The 20,100-nt window shown below is 50.8% G+C and overlaps 2 protein-coding genes across 5 annotated transcripts in view; both read right to left on the reverse strand.

Annotated features, from left to right (window-relative positions):
* Positions 1-264: 264 nt before the first annotated feature.
* Phyhd1 (phytanoyl-CoA dioxygenase domain containing 1) lies at positions 265-18,821 on the reverse strand. Of its 2 annotated transcripts, none has more exons than XM_036185000.1 (12): positions 17,371-18,821; positions 14,742-14,818; positions 12,156-12,314; positions 8,583-8,658; positions 8,391-8,438; positions 6,446-6,501; positions 6,082-6,144; positions 5,446-5,467; positions 1,906-2,034; positions 1,701-1,817; positions 735-864; positions 265-636 (listed from the first exon to the last, which is right to left on the reverse strand). In XM_036185000.1, the coding sequence occupies exons 2-12, from the start codon at positions 14,772-14,774 to the stop codon at positions 591-593; spliced, it is 879 nt and encodes a 292-aa protein (XP_036040893.1). In that variant the 5' UTR covers positions 14,775-14,818; positions 17,371-18,821; the 3' UTR covers positions 265-590. The 2 variants fall into 2 exon arrangements, with proteins under 2 accessions (XP_036040893.1, XP_036040892.1); XM_036184999.1 differs by lacking the exon at positions 17,371-18,821 and adding an exon at positions 15,226-17,162.
* Positions 18,816-20,100, reverse strand: part of Lrrc8a (leucine rich repeat containing 8 VRAC subunit A) — a 28,391-nt gene continuing 27,106 nt past the window's right edge. For all 3 annotated transcript variants that reach the window (XM_036184991.1, XM_036184989.1, XM_036184990.1), the window contains exon 4: positions 18,816-19,708. In XM_036184991.1, the coding sequence (XP_036040884.1) occupies positions 19,433-19,708 (276 nt within the window). In that variant the 3' untranslated portion in view covers positions 18,816-19,432. The remainder of the gene's footprint in view (positions 19,709-20,100) is intronic.

A 20,100-nucleotide genomic window follows, 5' to 3' on the forward strand; every position in this document is an offset into this window, starting at 1 on the left:
ATGGCTTTCTGCAGGGCTGCTAGTGAAAGAATGGATGGAGAAGCTGTGTTCAAAAGTCATTTTGTGGGGACTGGAGAGATGGCTCAGCAGCTAAGAACATTGGCTGCTCTTGCAGATAGGGGTTCAATTCCCAGCAGACACATGACATCACACAACCATCTGCATCTCCAGTTCTAGGGGGTCCAACACCTCTGGCCTTCACAGGCACTGCATTCAAGTGGTGTACAGACATACATATACACAAAACACCCATACACATAAAAAATATTTCAAGTCATTTTTATTCTGTGCTTTACACAGTAATTTCCATTCAAGAGAAAACTGAAAATCAGAATCATTTCACTACTGAGAGGCAACTCAGGCTGCTTTAGGACAGAAAGGTGGCAGTGAGACAACATTTTGGAGGAAGCCCTTTACCCAGCCTGGGCTGCTGCCCTGTCACCTCTGCTTCTTGGCTCCCTGTCTGCTGGACCAAGGTTCACAGACACCATCAGAAAGCCAAACAGGAAGATGTGCCCTTGGGTTGCAGCCAGAGGCCCTGGTGCTGACAGCTTCTCTCTGTGGGGACCAGCCCAGTCCTGCCAGGGCCTTTAAATGTAGAGTAGTGGAAAGGGCAGCTCAGTTGTGGGCTGGAGCCTGCAGAGAGCAAGAGGTAGCCTTAAGGGATCACTGTGTCTAGTGTGGAGGGTCTTCTCAGGAGGTTCTCTGAGGCACGCACCAACCCTGCTACCTACCAATTCTCTGGGCTCCACACAGTGCTGGCAGCGGCCTCCATGAGGTGGAAAGTATAGGCCTGGCGCGAGCGGTCGGAGAGATTCTGTTCACTCTTATGCACCACTTCTCCATGGATCAGGACCAGACCCCCTTGGGGGATACCACCCAGTCACCAGCAAGTCACCACCAGCCCCGCAGCACAGCCTTCCTCTTCCCGAGGCAGTGGGAGAACATGGCCCTCCTCCGTCAAAGGGTGGAGTGTCCCCCACCCTCCCTGTTCCTATCTTTAGAAGCTCAGGCTCTCACATCTGCTCCAGGATGAGGACACAGTTAGACAGAGGTTTGCCTGGGATCAAATCTCAACTTTGACCTGCCTCAGGAAGCCTTAAGAAGGGCCTCCCCAGATCAGGCATGGTGATACACACCTTTAATCCCAGTATTTGGGAGGCAGAGGCAGGTGGATCTAGTGAGTTTGAGGCCAGCCTGATCTACAAAGCAAGTTTCAGGACGGCCAGGGCTACACAGAGAAACCCTGTCTCGAAAAAACAAATAATATTATTATTATAATGGTTCCCCTTCCCTGGGCCGGGGAATCAGTCATCTGGGACCTGGTGACACTGACTTGGAACCCAGTATTCTCTTTCCATAAGGAAAAGCAGGGAGCTCCTGCCGACATCCACTGAAAACTTGTGCACCTCACAGACTCCCTGTAAACATCCTGCATTCACTTGGGAAAATGGAGGCTGAGATTCAACCATCTACTCCAAGAAATATCCCCTAAGCGGGGTTGTAGCCTGACCTCCTAACCTGATGGAAGCAAACTGCTTGCTCACATCCAAGCCCAGGACCAGCACCCCACCTGCCATTCTGCAATTCCATGGCCCTCAGGTGGCAGGCACCACGGAGCCTTTTGGATGCCAGGCGTGGGGCAAACACAGACCTCTAGGCATGACCACCTGCCTCTCTGTGCTCTGCACCCCACGTACCTCTCTGCACTGGCAGAGGCACAAAGAGCTTGTTATCCCAGGCTGGCTCTGACCCAAGGAATCTAGTGGCAGGCCCAGAGCCCTCAGAGGCTCTGATCATTCTTCTTGACACTCCACCTGTGGGCCAACATGGAGCCGTTAGCATCTCCTTTCCCATGTCCCTCTCCAGAGGGGTATCCTGGGCAGGGATAGATAGGATCCTCACTGGTATGGGAGCCAGGGATGAACCAGAGGCAGCCGTTCTCCAGCAAGGCATCTTCAATCGCAATCCACACGCCCAGCACGCGGCCCAAGGGCTCCGTGTACAGAAAGGTAGCATCTTGGTGAGGGGAGACTGTAATAGACCATCTGGGGGTGAGGTACAAAGCCCTTGGCCAGGCCTCACCTCACCTGGCCAAGTTCTCATTCCATAATCTTCCCAGAGCCAACCTGTCACCAGTGAAGAGGCTCGCCACCGCCTAACCTACAAGCTCTGGGCAGAGATTGCATCCCCGAAAGTTTCCATCTCTAGAGAGGTTCCAACTACAACCACCTCAAAGGCCTGCTAGAGGTGTCTGTAAAACGACTTATTAAAATTGCCTAGTACAGGAGAGACGGCTGGAGAGACGGCTCAGAGGTTAAAAGCACTGGCCGTTCTTCCAGAGATGCTGAGTTCAATTCTCAGCACTTACATAGTAGCTCACAACCATAAAATGGGATCCAATACCCCCTTCGGGTATGCAGACTACATGCAGACAGAGCACTCATATATAGAAAATATATAAACCTTTTTAAAAATTGCTTAGTACAAGGCCCAACCTTGTAATGCTAGAAAGTACCGATTGTTTAATCCCAGCCACATCACTGAAGCCATGATTTTAACCAGAGGCAAGCAGATTTGAACTACCAAATGGCCTCCAGTAGCATAAGCTAGAAATGTGAGCAAAGCACATTAACTGAATGAACAAGCCACTGCATTTCTTTGTTGTGTTTTGTGATAGGACCCAGCTGTCGAGCCTGGAACTCATAATCCTCCTGTCTCCAGAGTATGGGGACTACAGGCTTGTGCCACCAGACCCAGATAGCACCCATATTTGCATAGTAGGCAAGTGTTCTCCCACTGACCTATCACCCCAGCCCTCTTTCCACTTTGGTTTGGAGATAAGGTCTCAGGAAGTTGCTGAGGCTAACAACTCAGTTCTCCCGAGTAGCTGCAACTCCAGGATTGTGTCTCAGCACTAGTTTCCTGTGTTACTAGTCAGAAGACACAACCCCAGCTCATTTGCACCCACTTTTTAAAGCCTCCCTGTGTTGATGGAGATGCCACTGGACAGAGGAGCTTAGTATATAGTAACAAGTCATGGGGGGTTGCCAATCTCACCTTCATTGTTTCTAGGTAACTGCACTCTAAGCACCCAACTTTGAGAGGGGCTTTGAAATCCCCCATGTTGTCCAGGAGTATGTCCAGTCAGGGGGGCTTCAGAGTCTTTGAGGGGGGGAAAATGGCCAAGGTAGCTGGATGTGCTGACCTTGGGCAGAGCAGGTACAGGAAGATGGGAGGAGCGATGTGGGAGGAGGAGGCTGCTCACAAGGAGTCAGATGGGCTCATGGAAGAAGGAAAGAGCTGCATGGAAATGGGGCAGTCTTCCTTGGTAGCCGAGGTGAACAGAAGGCCACCCACCCACCATGGAGTCCCCAGACTGAACAAGTCAGGGGAGCAGGGTTATCAAAAATACACATTTGTAGGCTGGAGAGATGGCACAGAGGTTAAGAGCACTCGCTGCTCTTCCAGAGGTCCCCGGTTCAATTCCCAGCACCCACATGGCAGTTCACAACTGTCTGTAACTTCAGTTTCAGGGGATCTGACACCTTCACACAGACATACATGCAGGCAGAACACAAGTGAGTACACATGAAATAAAAATAAATAAATAAAAATACAGATTTGTGAGCTAGAGAGAGAGCTTTGTGACTCCAATTTCAGAGGATGCAATACCTATTCTGGCCTTCACAGGCACTGTACACATGTGGTTCACAGACAAAACTCCCATAGGTATAAATTTTTTAAAAAGGAACCCTTTTTTTTTTCAAGGCAGTGTTTCTCTGTGTAGCCGTAGCTGTCCTGTAACTCACTCTGTAGACCAGGCTGACCTCGAGTGACCTCAGAGATCCGCCTGCTTCTGCCTCCCGAGTGCTGGGGTTAAAGACATATACCACCAGTGCCCAACATAAGTAACTCTCTTTTAAAGAAATTCAGCCTTGTAGGCTCATGTTGACTTACTTCAGATCTCAGGGAGGGGGCTAGAGAGATTGCTCAGTTCTTCCAGAGGATCCAGGTTCAATTCCAGCACCCACATGGCAGCTCACAACTGTCTGAAACTCCAGTAAGGACACCCTCACACAGACAAGCACACAAAAATCAATAAGAAAGAAAATCTAACTTCTTAATCCAGGCATAGTGGTGTACGCCTTTACTCCCAGCACTGGAGAGGCAGGTGCAGGTGGATCTCTGTGAGTCTACAGAGTGAGTTCCAGGACAGCAAGAGCTATAAAGCGAGACCCTTTTTCAAACAAAAATTTAAAAAAACGTGGGGTAGACTGTGTGGTGACCACAGCTGCTTGATAAATTTCTAGCATTTTGACATTACAGACCACACTTCTCCAGCACCTTTTAACTTTCATTTTTAATGATTCTATTCATGGCTTTCCCTTTGGGAAATTTTGTGAAAGCTTTAGTAAAGGATGAAAATGTATAAAATAGCAGCCTCTTTACATAACATAATTCTTTGGGGGAAAAAATCCCTGCCACCTTGGAACCAGGGATCCCATTGTGCCCTCCTAATTACACCAAGATCGGGGAAAGTTATAGGTTTTCTAGACACACTTGATCCCAAGGAGGAAATGCCTTCAATCCAGAGCCAGAGCCTGAGGCCATTAAAGACAAGTGTAGAGAGAATGGTAAGGGTTAATGGGAAAAGAGGAAGCCATCAGAACCTTCCCTTTGGGAGTGTATAAGGGGAACAGGCCCATAGAGAAGACTAAGACACGAAGGGGCACAGTTAGGGGACAGCTCAGTGCTTCTCCCTTAAGGAGTGAAAATCACTCTTAAGTGTAGCGTCTGCTCCCCGAAGTCCTTTGCCAAGGTCAGGCATCTGCATAAGGGCCTCCACTCCCTCTGGGGCTCGAGGAAAGGGGAAAGTTCCTGCTTGCTGAGGCAGTCAGTCTCCTGGCCAGAGGAACTTGTGGCCCTTCCAGTATGAACTTAGGATGCCACTGTCAAGGTCAATGCCAGATTCCTCAACGTCTCCCCATCTCAAGCCACAACACAGTTCACATGTCCCCTTTCTTCCATTCAATCCTATGTGCAACTCGAGAGTATAAAAGGTGTATTCCTTTTCAATAAACGCTGCTGGCGGCCATCCCAATTCACCCTCAGATCATGTCTGTCTCCTTCTCTCCTGCCGTCTACTCCATGTCTCTTCTCTGGGACCTGAATCCCTGCCAAAGCTAGTCTTTGGCAAAAAAAAAAAAAAGAAAAAAAAAAAAAAAAAAGTCTCAGGAAAAAGGACCGAGGGGTTCTGGTCTCAACCAGCTAAGTTTGCTGTTGGGACCACTGGCACCAAGGACTATAGGGACCCCTCTACAAGGGCTCTAGGGATCCCTCTGCAGCCTACTCTTGCCCATTCCAGACACTGCAGAAAACACTTTCCTTTCTTCACACACCCAATGGCCACTGCCGTCCCACAGCAGCTCAGTCTCTACTCACCTTCGCCGCCAAAGTGAGGTTGCTGCAAAAGAAGACAAGGAGCTGGTGAGGACGGAGGAGAGCAGAGAGGGGTTTGGCCTGAGTCCTGTGGGTCCTGCAACCCCGCATTAGCTCCCGTCTACTGAACACCTGCTGTATGCAAAGAGAAGCCACCCCACCCAATAGGACTTTGAGGTCCACACTGAGGCAGCTTGCACCCACCCTACAAGATCACAAAACAGAACTAGTGATGGGATGGCTAGAACAGGCTTCCACAGGCCTGAGGCTGAACCCTTGTGTGTGTGTGTGTGTGTGTGTGTGTGTGTGTGTGTGTGTGTGTGTGTGTAGTGGGGGGAAGGGCGACTCTTTTCCCAGGGGATTTAGACAGCTTCTTAGAGAAGGTAGCACTGAGCTGGCCCATGAGAGCTGAGAGCAGAGTATTCAATAGAACAAAGAACGCGTCTCTCCTCCTAACAGGTTTTAACTGAGCATCTATGTGCTGCCAAGTACCTTAGCCAGAGGCTGGCTCCACACACCCTCCTAGCAACCTAACCACAGTTCCAGCCATTCCTGGCCTAGTGTAAGATGATGCTGTGTATGAACAGTCTGTCATCTTACAGAGGGTAAACTGAGGTGTGGGGAGGCTGCAGAGCTCACCTTAAAGATATACATGCTCTGCACCACCACTGGCAGCTGGAGGCCCAAACTTCTGACCAAAGCCTGGAAGATGAAAGCCACACTGCCATTCTGTTCATACATATACACTGCCGGCATGCTCACACATGCATACACACTGCTGGCCTGCTCATACATGCATATATACACTTCCTGCCTGCTCACACATCCATACACACTGCCCGCCTGCTCATACACACATGCATACTGCCCGCCTGCTCATACTCACATGCACACTGCCCGCCTGCTCATACACACACACACACACACACACACACACACACACACACACACACACGTATCTGTCCTTCACACTCTCCCACCCTCACCTTCAGCCCCCACGCACCTGCATCTTGGGAGAATGTGTCACGCTCCTGAAGACAGGGTCATGAGCATGCAAAGCTATGGGTCAGAAGACAGGGTTCATGGGCTAGCCTTCATGGGCTAGCCTGGAACCCCGGGTAACCCTCCCACACCCTGGACACCACATGCAGGCTTGTTTTAAACATTATGCTTGTTTATAACTAAGTAAAGGGCTACAGACACCTGACCCTACTCAGCCCAGGGCCTTATGTTTTATTTTGCTTTAGTAACATCCAGTCCCAGGATGGCCTGGACTTACTATGTACCTAAGGATGACCTTCCCATCCTCCTGCCTCCGCCTGAGTGTGCTGCCATCAAAGGCACAGGCCACCACGCCTGGTTTATACAGTGCTAGGGATCAAACCCTGGGCTTCATGTGTACTAGGCAAGCACCAACTGAGCTATACCCCCAGTCTGCCTGTGACCTAAGTCATGACTTTCTGACCACCTGGAAACCTCATTACAAGTGAAAAGGACTCACAGAGGCCTGTCTCTTGGTAGCAATCTCAGTAATGCCACTTGCTCTGTGTGAGCTCAGATGACAAGCCTCTCCTATAAGCCTCAATCTCCTCTATAAAATGGGAGTGAGAAGACCAGCTGTGTCCCCCAGCGATGCTGTAGGGTTCATTGAGCCCAACAGCAGCCTATATCGTAGCCTGAGAAAATCACTGTTTATAAGCATCTGCAATTGTTATTACAAGAAAGGGCTGAACATACTTAATGACACTGAGTTATATGCTTTGAAATGGTAATGGCAAACAAGGTATTATGGTGTGTGCCTGTAATCCCCTGTAATGTTTGTGAGTTCCAGGCCAGCCTGGCTATACAATGAAACCTTGTCCAAAAAAAAAAAGAAGAAGGCAGGAGGGAGGGAGAGAGGATGGAAGGACAGACGAACAAAACAAATCAGAAAAGCAGGCTGGTGAGATGGCTCATGGGTAAATGCACCTACTACTGAGTCTGACAGCCCAAGTTCATAGTAGAAGGAGAGAAATGACTCCTACAGGCTGTCCTCAGACCTCCACACAGCCTCCACGTGTACTCCTGCTGTTATACTCTCTCTCTCTCTCTCTCTCTCTCTCACACACACACACACACACACACACACAGAGAGAGAGAGAGAGAGAGAGAGAGAATAAAAGAGTGAGAATAAAAATAAGTAAATGTTTAATTAAAAAGTCTAAAAATGCCAGGCATTGGTGGAGCACGCCTTTAATCCCAGCACCCGGGAGGCAGAGGTAGGCAGATCTCTGTGAGTTCGAGGCCAGCCTGGGTCTACAGAGTGAGATCCAGGACAGGCTCCAAAGCTACACAGAGAAACCCTGTCTCAAAAAACAAAACAAAACAAAATCTAAAAACAAGTTGTTATGTGTCATCCTGAAAAAAAGGTAAGAGTTTGCACATTTGATTTGGAGGTCTTAGAATAAGGACTGGGATGTCAGATCAGGTTTCCCTTAAGGAAACTCCAGGAAGCCGCTGGAGCTAGAACCCCATCCCCAGGGATCATCCCCAGCCCAGGCGGTAGAGAGTGGAAGAGACTGCACTGCCCATCTTGGGGGCCCCACAAGTGGAGCCCTTTCCCGGTGCTGGGGTAGAAGTACCAAGAGGTCAACATCAAAGGGTGCAGAGGGTTCAGGCTGAGGAGAGTGCTGTACAGCCAGCTACCATCTTCTGGTGTCAAGTGGGGTCCAGACAAGGTTTCTCTGTGTAGCCCTGGCTGTCCAGGAACTCACTCTGTAGACCAGGCTGGCCTCGAACTCACAGAGATCTGCCTGTCTCTGCCTCCCTCCCGAGTTCTGGGATCAAAGGTATGTGCCACCCCTGCCCTGGGGTCAACTACCATCTTATGGTGGGGTTTGATCTTGTCTCAAACACTTTAGGTCTCAGATGCCCTAATTCCTTTTCTGGACTCCCAGTTTCCTGCTCACCGTGGCCGATTTTGTTGATAGATTTCTCTGGAGGGACCAAGAAATTTCCTGTGGTACAAAAGACAGACAAAGGCAGAAGACCTGGAGTCCAGCTCCCTCAGGTAGCTGGTCTCAGCTTCCTCCCAGCCCCAGGAAGTAGCTCCCCTCATCCAGCCCCATGCACCCTCATGTCTCCAGAGCCCCATTCCAAACCTTTCTTGTCAAAAACGCCTTTCTCAAAGAAGAATCGAACCTTGTCACCGCTGCTCAAGAAGTAGTCTGTGTTGCCCTGTGGAGGGGGACATAAGAGGGCCTAGAGAATGGCTGGGGCCAGAGCTGGCCATCACAAAGACAGGTGTGGATTCAGGAGCTACCCACCCCCCACGGGGCTACAGATGCCCCCTCCAGGGGCTCCTCAAACATGACCATTGGGGGTTGGGGATTTAGCTCAGTGGTCAGTGGTAGAGTGCTCTCCTAGCAAGCGCAAGGCCCTGGGTTGGATCCTCAAATCAAAAAAAAAAAAAAAAAGAAAATGACCATTGAGGTATAGACAATGGATTAAAACTCCAGGTGCCTGAAGCTACAAATTGAGATTTCCTGTACATCTCTTATTATAAATGCTCCTTAATTCACCATGGAGCTTTGTCAGCCAATCAGGATCCTAAACCCTGGAAATCCCCTCACCCCAACCTCTGCTATGATAAAAACCCTACCCTGCTTGGACTCAGGGCTCTTTGCTCTTATAGGACAGACAGCCCCGGAGCTTGAAAATAAAGGCTCTTTGCTTTTACATGCAGGATTCGGTCTCCGTGGTGGTCTTTTGGGGGTCCCTGCGATCTGGGCATAACATAAGTAGGGTTTTTCTGTGTAGCAGTCCTAGCTGTCCTGGAACTCACTCTGTAGGCCAGGCTGGCCTCAAACTCACAGATCTGCCTGCATCTGCTGGGATTAAAGACGTGTGCCACCACCACTCAGCATCAGTTCTTACAGTGTATATAACAAAATGGTCCTGCAACATGGGCTTATGTGTTGGAGTCTTGGTCCCTAGCTGTGGCATCACTGGATAGGAAGGGTACTAACTTGGCTACTGTATTAGTCCACTGATGAGCTCATGGCTGAGTGGGCTCTAAGGAGTTTGGGCCTTGTTGGAGGAAGTAGGTCACTGGGATGAGGCTTTGATGCAAGGGCACTCTGTGCCATTAGGAAGTGTGGCCTTGTTAGAGAAAGTGTGGTCTTATTGGAGGAGGCTGGATGACACACACCTTTAATCCAGACCTTAATGCTGGAGGGAGGGCTAACTTATCTTTTAAAAAGATTTATTTTATTTATTTTTATGCATACAGTGTTCTGCCTGCCTGTATGTATGCACACCAGAAGAGAGCACCAGATCTCATTACAGATGGTTGTGAGCTACCAGGTGGTTGCTGGGAATTGAACTCAGGAACTTCTGGAAGAACAGCCAGTGCTCTTAACCTGAGTCATCTCTCCAGTTCCCTGGAGGGCACACCTTTTAATCTGGGCCACACCTTCAGGAGGAAGTGTGTCACTGTAGGGGCAGGCTTTGAGGTTTTATATACTCAGGATACCATCCAGTGAATCAGTTGACCTCCTGTTGCCTGCAAAATGTAGGATACTCAGCTATTTCTCCAGCTCCTTGCCTGCCAGCATGCTGCCATGCTCCCCACCATGATGGACTGAACATCTGAAGAGTAAGTGAATACTCTCAATTAAATGTTTTCTTTATAAGAGTTGCTATGGTCAGCTGGGCAGTGGTGGTGGCGCATGCCTTTAATCCCAGCACTCAGGAGGCAGAGGCAGGCAGATCTCTGTGAGTTCGAGGCCAGCCTGGTCTACAGTGTGAGTTCCAGGACAGCCAGAGCTACACAGAGAAACCCTGCCTCGAAAAAAAAAAAAAAAAAAAAAAAAAGAAGAAAGAAAAGAAAACAACCAACTAACCAAACCCAAACAAACAAACAAAACCCAACAACAACAAAACAAACATTCCATCTGAAAAATGCTGGCAACACGCCCCCTTGGTATACTTCTTTGTTTCTCCTCCTAAGGGAGGTGCCATTCCCCTGCCTCCACCCAGCACTGCAACTGTGTCACCAGGGAAAAGAGCAAAGTTAAAATGCACAGCTTTGCTCAAACTGTGTAGCTTTTTGGGAGTAGAGAAATGGATTCATGGTGAAGAGCACCTGCTGCTCTTCCCTGGACCCTGGGTCAATTCCCAGCACCCACATGATGGCTCATAACATTCTGTGATTCTAGTCTCTTCTAACTGACACCCTCTTCGAGACTCCTCCCACACTGCACACATGGTGCACAACCATGCATGCAAGCAAAACCCACACACATGAAGTAAAAAAGTATCTCGAGACCACAGTACCCTTTCTTTTTCTTCCTTTCTTGTTGTTTTATTTTGTTGTTTTTTGAGACAGGGTTTCTCTGTGGAACCCTGACTGTCCTGGAGCTCACTTTGTAGACCAGCTGGCCTTGAAATCAGGGAGATCTGCCTGTCTCTGCTTCCTGAGTGCTGGAACTAAAGTCATGTGCCACCACTGCCCAACACACACACACACACACACACACACACACACACACACACACACACACACACACACTCCCTCTCTCTCTCTCTCCCCTAACATTTTTAAAATTTTTCCTAAGATTTTAAAATATTTTTTATTGTATGTACATTGGTGTTTTGCCCACGTGTATGTCTGCAGAGGGGGTCAGGTCCCCTAGAACTGGAGGTACAGACAGGTGTTAGCTGTCCAGTGGGAGCTGAAATGGAAGCCAAGTCCTCTGCAGGAGCAGCCAGTGCTCTGGACCACCAGCCCTCTCTCCAGCCCCATCCACCCTTTCTTTCATCCTTCCTATCTGCTATCTACTGACTGTTGGAAGACAGTGGCAGAGGGGACAAGATTCAGGCCCTCACTCTGGAGATTGTGTGTCCCTCCATTTGTGGAACAACAACAACTTAAGTTTGTAATGTGTTTTCTGAAGACTTCACACTTCCCTCCTAGGGAAGGCAGCTTCTGGCTGCTGTAATGTTTATGCCCACCAGATGGCAGAAGCTCACTGGTATCAGTATGAGTGAGCCCTGTTACCTGGATCACTCAGAAATCCAGACTAGGAAGGGTTAAAGGAACTGGCTGGAAGAACCACCTTTCCGGCAGTCACTGTGTTCAGTCTGAGGAGGCAACTGGCCTTCCTAGTCTGCCTGGGGGATGACTCACCCCAGAGTGGCCCGTCAGAATCTCAGGGCTCACTTTGGTCACAGAAGGTTCTTTGTGAAACCCCAGCAGGTCAATGCCCAGCACCTCTTGATATCAGACAGCCGGATTCAAGTCCTGGCTCTATCTGTGACAAACTGTAGCTGGAGTAACACATTATTACCCAAGGAAAAGCCCTGCTTTTCCCATCTGCCAAGTGAGAACAATGCCCACCGTATAAATTCACAATGACCAGTGATACAGCATAGCTCCTTCGCCTGGTGCCCTCCCATCTAGGCTGCCTGCCTCAGGAGGGTACTGAGCTCCCATCAAAAACCAGATGTGGGGCTGGAGAGATGGCTCAGAGGTGAAGAGCACTGACTGTTCTTCCAGAGGTCCTGAGTTCAATTCCCAGCAACCACATGGTGGTTCACAACCATCTGTAATGAGATCTGGTGCCATGTATGGCCTGTAGACATACATGCTGTATACATAATAAATAACTAAATCTTAAAAACAAACAAACAAACAAAAACAGATGCCCATCTTCATCGACCCAGGTACCTACCTGAGTTCGAAGCTGCTCATCTTCCTGGGTGGAAAACTCTGTTCGGCAGTGCAGAGGGACATCCATCTCAGCCACAATCTCCCCAATCCTCTGTTGCATGGCCTCACACTCATCTGCTGTCAAGAATCCTTCCAACAGCAGAAAGCCATCCTCCTGAAACTGCACAGAGACAAGCCGCAGGATTCCCACCACCCTCAGCCATTCCTGACGATCATGTCTGAGCTCTGACCCCTAGCCTGGACATGGGTGTCTGGCTCTCAGTGAAAAACAGTCAGTATCAGCTGTTTGGATCTTAGAAAGAAAAGGGAAGAGGAGGCTGTCTCTGCTCTTGGCTTCCAGTGGGTTTGGGACATGTGGAAATATATATGTCCTTTTTTGCTTATTTATTTATGTGTAAATGTGTCAGTGTGAGTATAGAATGTGTGTGTGTGTGTGTGTGTGTGTGTGTGTGTGTGTGTGTGTACTGTGCGTGTGCAGGGACACCGGAAGAAGACATTAGGTGTTCTCCTCTTTCTCTATTCCCGAGGCAGGCACTCTCATTGACCCTGGGCTTATGTTTTCTTCACTACACTGGTAGCCTGTACGCCCTAGTAGTCCTGTCTCCGCCCAGAAGGTAGGCTTACAGGTATGTCCAGTTTCAGTGGGTGCTGAGATTCAAACAGTGGTCCTCAAGACTGCACACATGCTCTTTCCTTTTCTTTTTTTTTCTTTTTGAGCTGAGGATCGAACCCAGGGCCTTGTGCTTGCTCTACCACTGAGCTAAATCCCCAGCCCAAACAAGTGCTCTTAACCACTGAGTCACCTCCCTAGCCCCACCCGTTTTTGTTTTTGTTTGTTTTGTTTTTTTTTAATATTTATTTATTTATTAAGTTCATAGAAGAGGGCGTCAGATCTCATTACAGATGGTTGTGGGCCACCATGTGGTTGCTGGGAATTGAACTCAGGACCTCTGGAAGAGCAGTCGGTGCTCTTAACCTCTGAGCCATCCCTCCAGCCTGTTTTTGTTTTTTTAAGACAGATGTAGTGGTACGCCTCCTTCTGGGCCCTATAGCCCAAGGTCAAGGGTGGAGCAAACACCACTACAGACAGGGTCTCTGTGTAGCCCAGGGAGGCCTCAAACTCAAGATCCTCCTGCCTCCTCCTCCTGAATGCTGGCATTACAGATGTGCACCACCACGTCTGGCTATCTTGACTAAGCATGAGTATGTATGAGACAGTTTGAGGAGACAGACACATGGTAACAAACAAGCCGCCCCCACACAATTTACAGCCCGGTGATGGAGACCCACACATCACTAATCCTCAGGCAAACACACCATCCCACACCACGTTGGTATAGGGAGAGAAGGGTGGGCTTTGAGAATGAAAGGCAGAGCAGCTAACGAGGCGAAGGGCCACAGAGCAGCTCTGAGAACGTCTAAGGGAAAGCAGAGAGTTGGGAAGCAGAGATACGAAGAAGCACTGCAGACAGAGAGTGGGGCGCAGAGCCTGGGGTACTGGTAGGAAGGACATGAGAAACTGGGAAGGAATGGGGCACAGGGTGAGCAAGGGCTGGAGGAGCAGGCAGGAAGGGAAGGGCAGGGCGGGGTCCGAGGAGGAGCTGGGCTTCCTCCTGAGTGTAGTGGGAAGCCCGTGGGGTGAACACAGAGGGCTTATCCTGACGTAGCCCCAAGGCTTTTATTTTGGGGCTGAGAGATAAGGTGAGGAAGAGCATCTTCAGGGCTGGGATGCCACTCAGAGAGACTGCTTACCTAGCAAAGACAAGGCCCTGGCTTCCATCCCGCATTGAAAAAGAAGACAAAACTAGGGGTCAGAAAGCAAAGATGAGCTGGGTAGGGTGGCACACGCCTTTAGTCCCAGCACTAGGGAGCTACAGGCACTAGTTCCAGCACACCCAGGACTACACCAGAGAAACCTTGTTTGGGGGGGTAGGGGGTGCTGGATACTGACAAGGGGCTCTGTCCTGGATATACTGTGAGACAGGAAAAAGGACTGACTTCCAGTGAGTAAAAGGACTGACTTCCAGTGAGTATTTAACCACAGTAAGTTTGAGAACTGGAACGACAGTGGCAGACGTGAGAGACTAGGGGTGTGTGTGTGTGTGTGTGTGTGTGTGTGTGTGTGTGTGTGTGTGTGTGTTGGAATCTATCAGGGCCCCAGCAAGCACTCAACTACTATGCTACATCTATAGCATCTATAGCTCCAGGAGGGACTTTGAAACATCTAAAACATTAGCCGTCTTGGCAGATGAATTCTTGGATGGATACTCCAACTCCTAACCCTGTATGGTAGGTTTTCATCATGGGACTGACCGTCTACTGACCTGTCCCGTCTAGTTTCTCTGCCTTCATCAACAGGCCCCTGGGGCTGGCTGGATTGGCTAATCTGAATTCTGGCTCCTCTGCCTCCTATCCCCAATCCCCACCATACCCCACCTGAGGGTGGAGGGGGGTCTGTGATCTGTCCACCTCAGGCTATGTACACTTATGCCGGGGGAAACTTCTCTCCGGTCAGGGGTAGGTTAAATCCAGGGGTCACTAGAGGCCTGTACCTCCTTATCTGACTCTCCCCGCCACAGGCCCCTACCTTCTTGAGTTGTGAGGGACTCAGGCAGGCCATGGGGAACTGCAGGACACTGCCGGCTCAGGTTGCTGACGCCAAGGCTGGAGAGGAGAAAGTTCCGGAGAGAGAGAGAGAAGAGCTTAACCCTTACCCACTCAGATAATAGCCCAACCCACAGATCCACCTTCCTAAACACATTCAGTCCAGTCTGTGCCTTCCACTCTGGTCCCAGTCCCTCCCCTTCCCCCCCCCCCCCTTTCTGACCCCGGAAGTGGGCCTGTTCTCTGCCCCAACCGCCTCCAGTTAATCCAGGACTAGCCTTCCCTACTTCCCTTCACAGTCCAGGCTCCCCTGATCCCTCAGGTTTCTGTCTTGAATCCACTCCTGGGAAGTTCTAGGAACTATTATTTAGTGTGGGGCAGGCAGAAGACCACCAGAACACTTAAGTCACTCCCAGCATGAGGAAGGTAAAGGCTGGAAAGTCCCCAGTCACATGATCTAAACTTACCCTGAGGCGGGGCCTGTGGGACTGAGTGGCTTTGCATTGTGAAGGCCCAAGAGGTCCTATAAAATAACTGTGTGCTTTGGTTTGAAGCCCTCTAGATGCTGGAAGACTGGAGCGGTGCTGAGGGAGGGGATGAGGGGAACTGGGGCCTCAGAATGAGGGGTGACAGATGCTTCCTGCTCTCCAGCCTCAGACCTAAGATGACTGGTGTCTTCAGAGGGGCAGGCAGGGTAGTTGGAACCACCTGCTGGCTCTGCAGTTGCTGGGGACACTGGGCTCTGAAAAGCTGTCCACTGGCCTTCCCAGAAATGGTGCTTTGAACAGCCAAGGGACAGAGTGTCTCAACAGTAAGTGAGGGGATACTGCTCAGCTGTCAGGAGCTTTGGCTCCACATCAAGTGTTTTCTGGGCCATAACACTGGGAGCTACAGCTTTGTCTAGGCTGTCCAGGCCTCAAGAAAGCCGTTGAGGGCTGTGCCCACTGGCCCCTGGGGCTAATGGAAATTCTCTTGAGTCAGGCTGGGGAAGGCCCTGGAGACAGAACAGGGAGAGTCACAAGGCAGGGCACGCAGAAGTAGCCCTTTCTGATGCAACAGCTGAGCAAAACCAGACACCCGGACCAAGTTCCAGGAACACGGAGCAGAGAGGGCCCTACTGCTGAGTCAGCAGTTGGCCTGGGGCCCTCACCAGAGGCTGGGGGCAGGGGCTCAGCCAGGCACGAGGTGGGTCCAGCCCTTACATTCTGCAGTTGGTGATTACAGGAGCCCAGTGGACAGCAGGTAGCAGTTACTGCTGATAAGGAGTCTGGCCTGGGGTACACCTAGAAAGTACCTCCCAATGCTGACCAAGTGGGGCCAGGCAGTAAACCAGGTGGAAGTATTTTGTTTTTAAAACTATTTCTCAGTATCTCCAAGTTTCCCAAGTTGCTTTTGTAAGTAGGGCTTAGGCCACCGCTGTGTTTTTAGGTGGTGGTGAGGGGTCCATTCTATTCATTCTGCTGGCCTTGAGGGGAGGGTGGGCTGTGTTTCCACATCGTTTTCACTTGGATGCTAACCAGTTCCAGATTGAATTCTCCAGAGCCCAGGCCTAAAAAGTCTCTCCCAATCCCCACTCCTACCCCAGGGTAGAAACAGGGAGGGGTAGGGCAGGGGGTGGGGATGGGAGCCGGCTCACAGCAGTCAGGACAGAACAGGAGGTTCCCCACATGAAGGTATGAAAGAGGGTCTTCTAGGGAGTGGAGCCCACTGTCCTCTAGCAGCCCACAAAGGCAGAGGGAGAGGAAGTTCTGGCTCAGTTAGGAGGGGTCAGTCCCTGTGCAGTGAGGGAGACAGGCTCTAGTCAATCCCTGAACCGCCCAAACTCCAGCCTCTTTCTCACCCAAAGCCTTGGGTGTTAAGCCCTCATGATGGGCACATGGTCCACAGGAAGTGGGAGACTGCTGACCAGGCACATACTATGGCTTGACTTGTAACCCCAAATCCATCTATTAGAAACTTAATTCCACTTATTTTGAGTTTTTGATAAACCAGTCAAGTGGCTCTCTCTGCTTGTTCCATAGGTCTGGCTGGTCCACACTATAGAGCCCACACTGGCTTTGTCCTCTGGCAATCTGAGATTACAGCTGTGACTATGATGCACCATTGGGTCCAGCACAGGGAGGGAGGGCAGAGGAGGAAGTGTTTGGGTTAATGCCTCTCCTGGGAACAGGCTAGCCCTGCAGCTTCCAACTGCTGTGATGTTAGGAAGTGGCAGGTACCCCTCACTGGACTTCTTACCTCCGCAACTGTGACCTTAAAGAAACATTCCTCCATAGATCACCCAGGAGTGAGTACAGCTCAGTGGAGGAAAAGAACACCTGCTCAGCATGTTCAAGGCTCTGGGCTCCATTCCCAGAAAGGTCCTCCCCCCGCCCGTCCATACACCATTGTTAGGAACTACAGCCTTGGAGAGCACAAAGTGGACCTGTCAACCATGGCTCCTTTAAACAAGTTTGCCCTCGACATTATTTTACAAATGAGAGGGGGAAAAAGAAACCAAGGAGAAAGAAAGATGACAAAAAAATGAGGGGAACTGGAGTCTCAGTTGAGCTGAGCTCTGAAGGCAGATCTGGAAACCAGGGAGGCCTCCCCTTGGTCACTGCCGGCCTTACCTTTGCAGAACCATGGAGACTTGGGTGTTGCAACCCCAAGCATCTTCTGAAAGCAGGATAGAAATGTCCACAGCACAGATGGGGATATGGAGGCCACAGAGGGAGAGGTGGGCTTAGCTTCATGCATAAGACAACTGGGCTCCAACTGGCTCCCATTCCAGATGACTCCTAGCCCCAACCAATCAAAGCTCATGAGGGCCCAAACAGGTGCCTGGGACAACAGAAAATGCACTGGCCACAAGACCCTGGTCAGGAACTATGCCTGAAGCATACAGGTGCAGCATCTAGCAATTGCCCTCAAAGGTACCCCAAGTTTCACAGGGTAGAGAGGTGAGCAGGGATACTGTAGGACCCAAGAAAGGGTCCTTCAACAAACTAGTCAACCAGGACCAAAACTTCTCAGAGAAGTGAAGGGACAAACCCACGTTCTGTGGCATGGAGACCTCCAGAGGCAACTGTGTTATAGATTTATTGGATTTTTGACCCATGTGTAACGGATTGCTTCATGGCTGACAGAGGCTAGTGTGCAGTATTTCCAAGGATTACATCCAATGACACGACGCAGAAAACACAAATGGACGGACAGACATAATTGTTAAGACAAGAGACGCTAAAACGTGCCTTAGTGTCCATGTGACTGATCTAAGGCGAGGCCCCTTCTAACATGGGGACCCTAGTGACTGATCTAAAGCAAAGTGGCTCACTGCCACTAGGCGCTAACTGTACTGTGTGCAAACCAGGTGCCCAGTAGAGAAACTGGCCTGGAACCAAAAACTGGGAACCTGCCCTCACAGTGGTGACCTCTCCATGCCCAACCTGCCTCTAAATGTCACAAGGGGCCAGAGGGTGGCAGAGCCAGTGTAAGCAGCAGCCGAGGTGAGTGGGGCATGAGCAAACCCATGACACACGTGGGGACAGAGTCTGGGGGAGCAGCTGCCCGGGCTCCTTAACACTGTGCGTGAGGGGCATCACGGGGGGGGGGGGGGGGGCAGGGGCAGGGATGGAGCACCGTTCATCTGGGGATTAGCCAGCCCAAGTCTCCTCCCTTCCTGGCAGCTCCAGTGCTTTCCTTTTGGCTGACAGCCGCGAAAAGGGTGCCTGCCAAGAACCATGGAGGAGAAAAAAATAACAGGACACCAAAAAAAAACCCTAAAAGCAAACAAAAATAAAAGCCCTGCCCCAGGAGAAGAGAGAACAAACATCACTTTGGACCAAGGTCAGGACAGACTGGGAAGACCTCCTGCCCCACACCACAGGGACAGGAAGTTTCCTTCCATGTCTTGCTGCTTTGCTCAAGGGGAAATACCACCCACCCTGGACTTCAACTCACTGGCCTTTAGTGTTGTTTTTTTTCTTTTCTTTCTTTCTTTTTTTAATACCCAAACCATCATTTTCAAAGCTTAAAAAAAACCCAACAGACTTAAGAAAGAAAGAAAGGAAGGAAGGAAGGAAGGAAGGAAGGAAGGAAGGAAGGAAGGAAGGAAACAAAACAAAGGATGGGGCAAGCCGCAGGCCTGGCCCTTCACCTGGAGGCCTGGTCTCCCACAAGCACTGCCGTCAGATCCTAGCCCAGTGCCACTAAGGTGACCATCCTGCACTGGCTCATCTTACCCGACTCTGCCTGCCAACACTGCCAGGTTGCTTAAACACTTCCCACAGAGCCACACCGTCTTGGGAATGTCTAAGTTATCTTAAGGGAGGAGATGGGAGGTGGAGAAAAATAAATACCCAGCTCTAAGTTACTGTCCCTGGGTCTCTGGTGCCAGCTCAGCCCGAGGCAGAGATGGCCCCCAGGGTAAAGACCCTGATTGTCCAAATACTGTACTCTGAGACTAGTCTCAGAGTTTCCGGTCCCCAGCAAGTGCCTGCCCTGGGTGTATGAGTCCCAGAGGGAGGAAGGGGCCAGCCCCTCAATTCCTGTCTTCTGCCCTGGCCCAGCTCACGCCTGGCCTGGGCTCTGCCTGGCTGGACCCGGCTGGCTGTCCAGCAGTCCCGGGAGAGCTGGACTGCCCACTTGGCCTGAGGGCCTGCTGAGGGTCCTTGCTGCTCCTCCAGGCTATGCTCAGGCCTGCTCCTTGTCAGCTCTCCAGAGCCGTTCCTTCACCTCGGGCGGCAGCGTGCTGAACAAGTCCTCCTCCACCACTAGCCCACTGCGTTTGAGCAGCGGGCACTCGCCCAGCTCCACAGGTAGGCATTCCAACCGGTTGCCCCGAAGCTCGATCTGCGTCAGGTTGGTCAGCTCGCCCACTCTCGAGGGCAGTGACTGCAGTACATTGTTGCCCAGGTGCAGGGCCCGCAGCTTCCGGCACTGGAAGAGCTCCGGGGGGAGTGCCTCGATCTGCAGGAGGGAGCAAAGAGCCAGGGTGAGGTGCACGGCTGGACAGGGCCTTTGGCCTTTCTCTGGAGCCTGGCAATCCTTAGTATGGGCCCAAATCTGGTACATAGGTATTGCCTCTGCAGTCATTTCTTCCAGGAAGCCATCCTGACTTCCTGGGTCCTACAACATCCACAGTGTTAATCCTTCTGCCTGTCATCCCCTGGACTGTGGGCTCTCAGAGTGCAGGGTGGGTCTACCTAGCGCCTGCCTGAAGAGACCGATCAAGCTGGCAGCTCACCCCACGCACCTCCACATCCCAGGGCCAGAATCCCAGCTAGACTACTCCTCCTCCAGGACCTGCCTTCCTCACCTGTCAGGTCCCTGGGCTAACAAGGGTGCAGGGGCCCAGTGCT

The sequence above is a fragment of the Onychomys torridus genome, chromosome 4, assembly GCF_903995425.1.
Source record: "Onychomys torridus chromosome 4, mOncTor1.1, whole genome shotgun sequence".
NCBI lineage: Eukaryota > Metazoa > Chordata > Mammalia > Rodentia > Cricetidae > Onychomys > Onychomys torridus.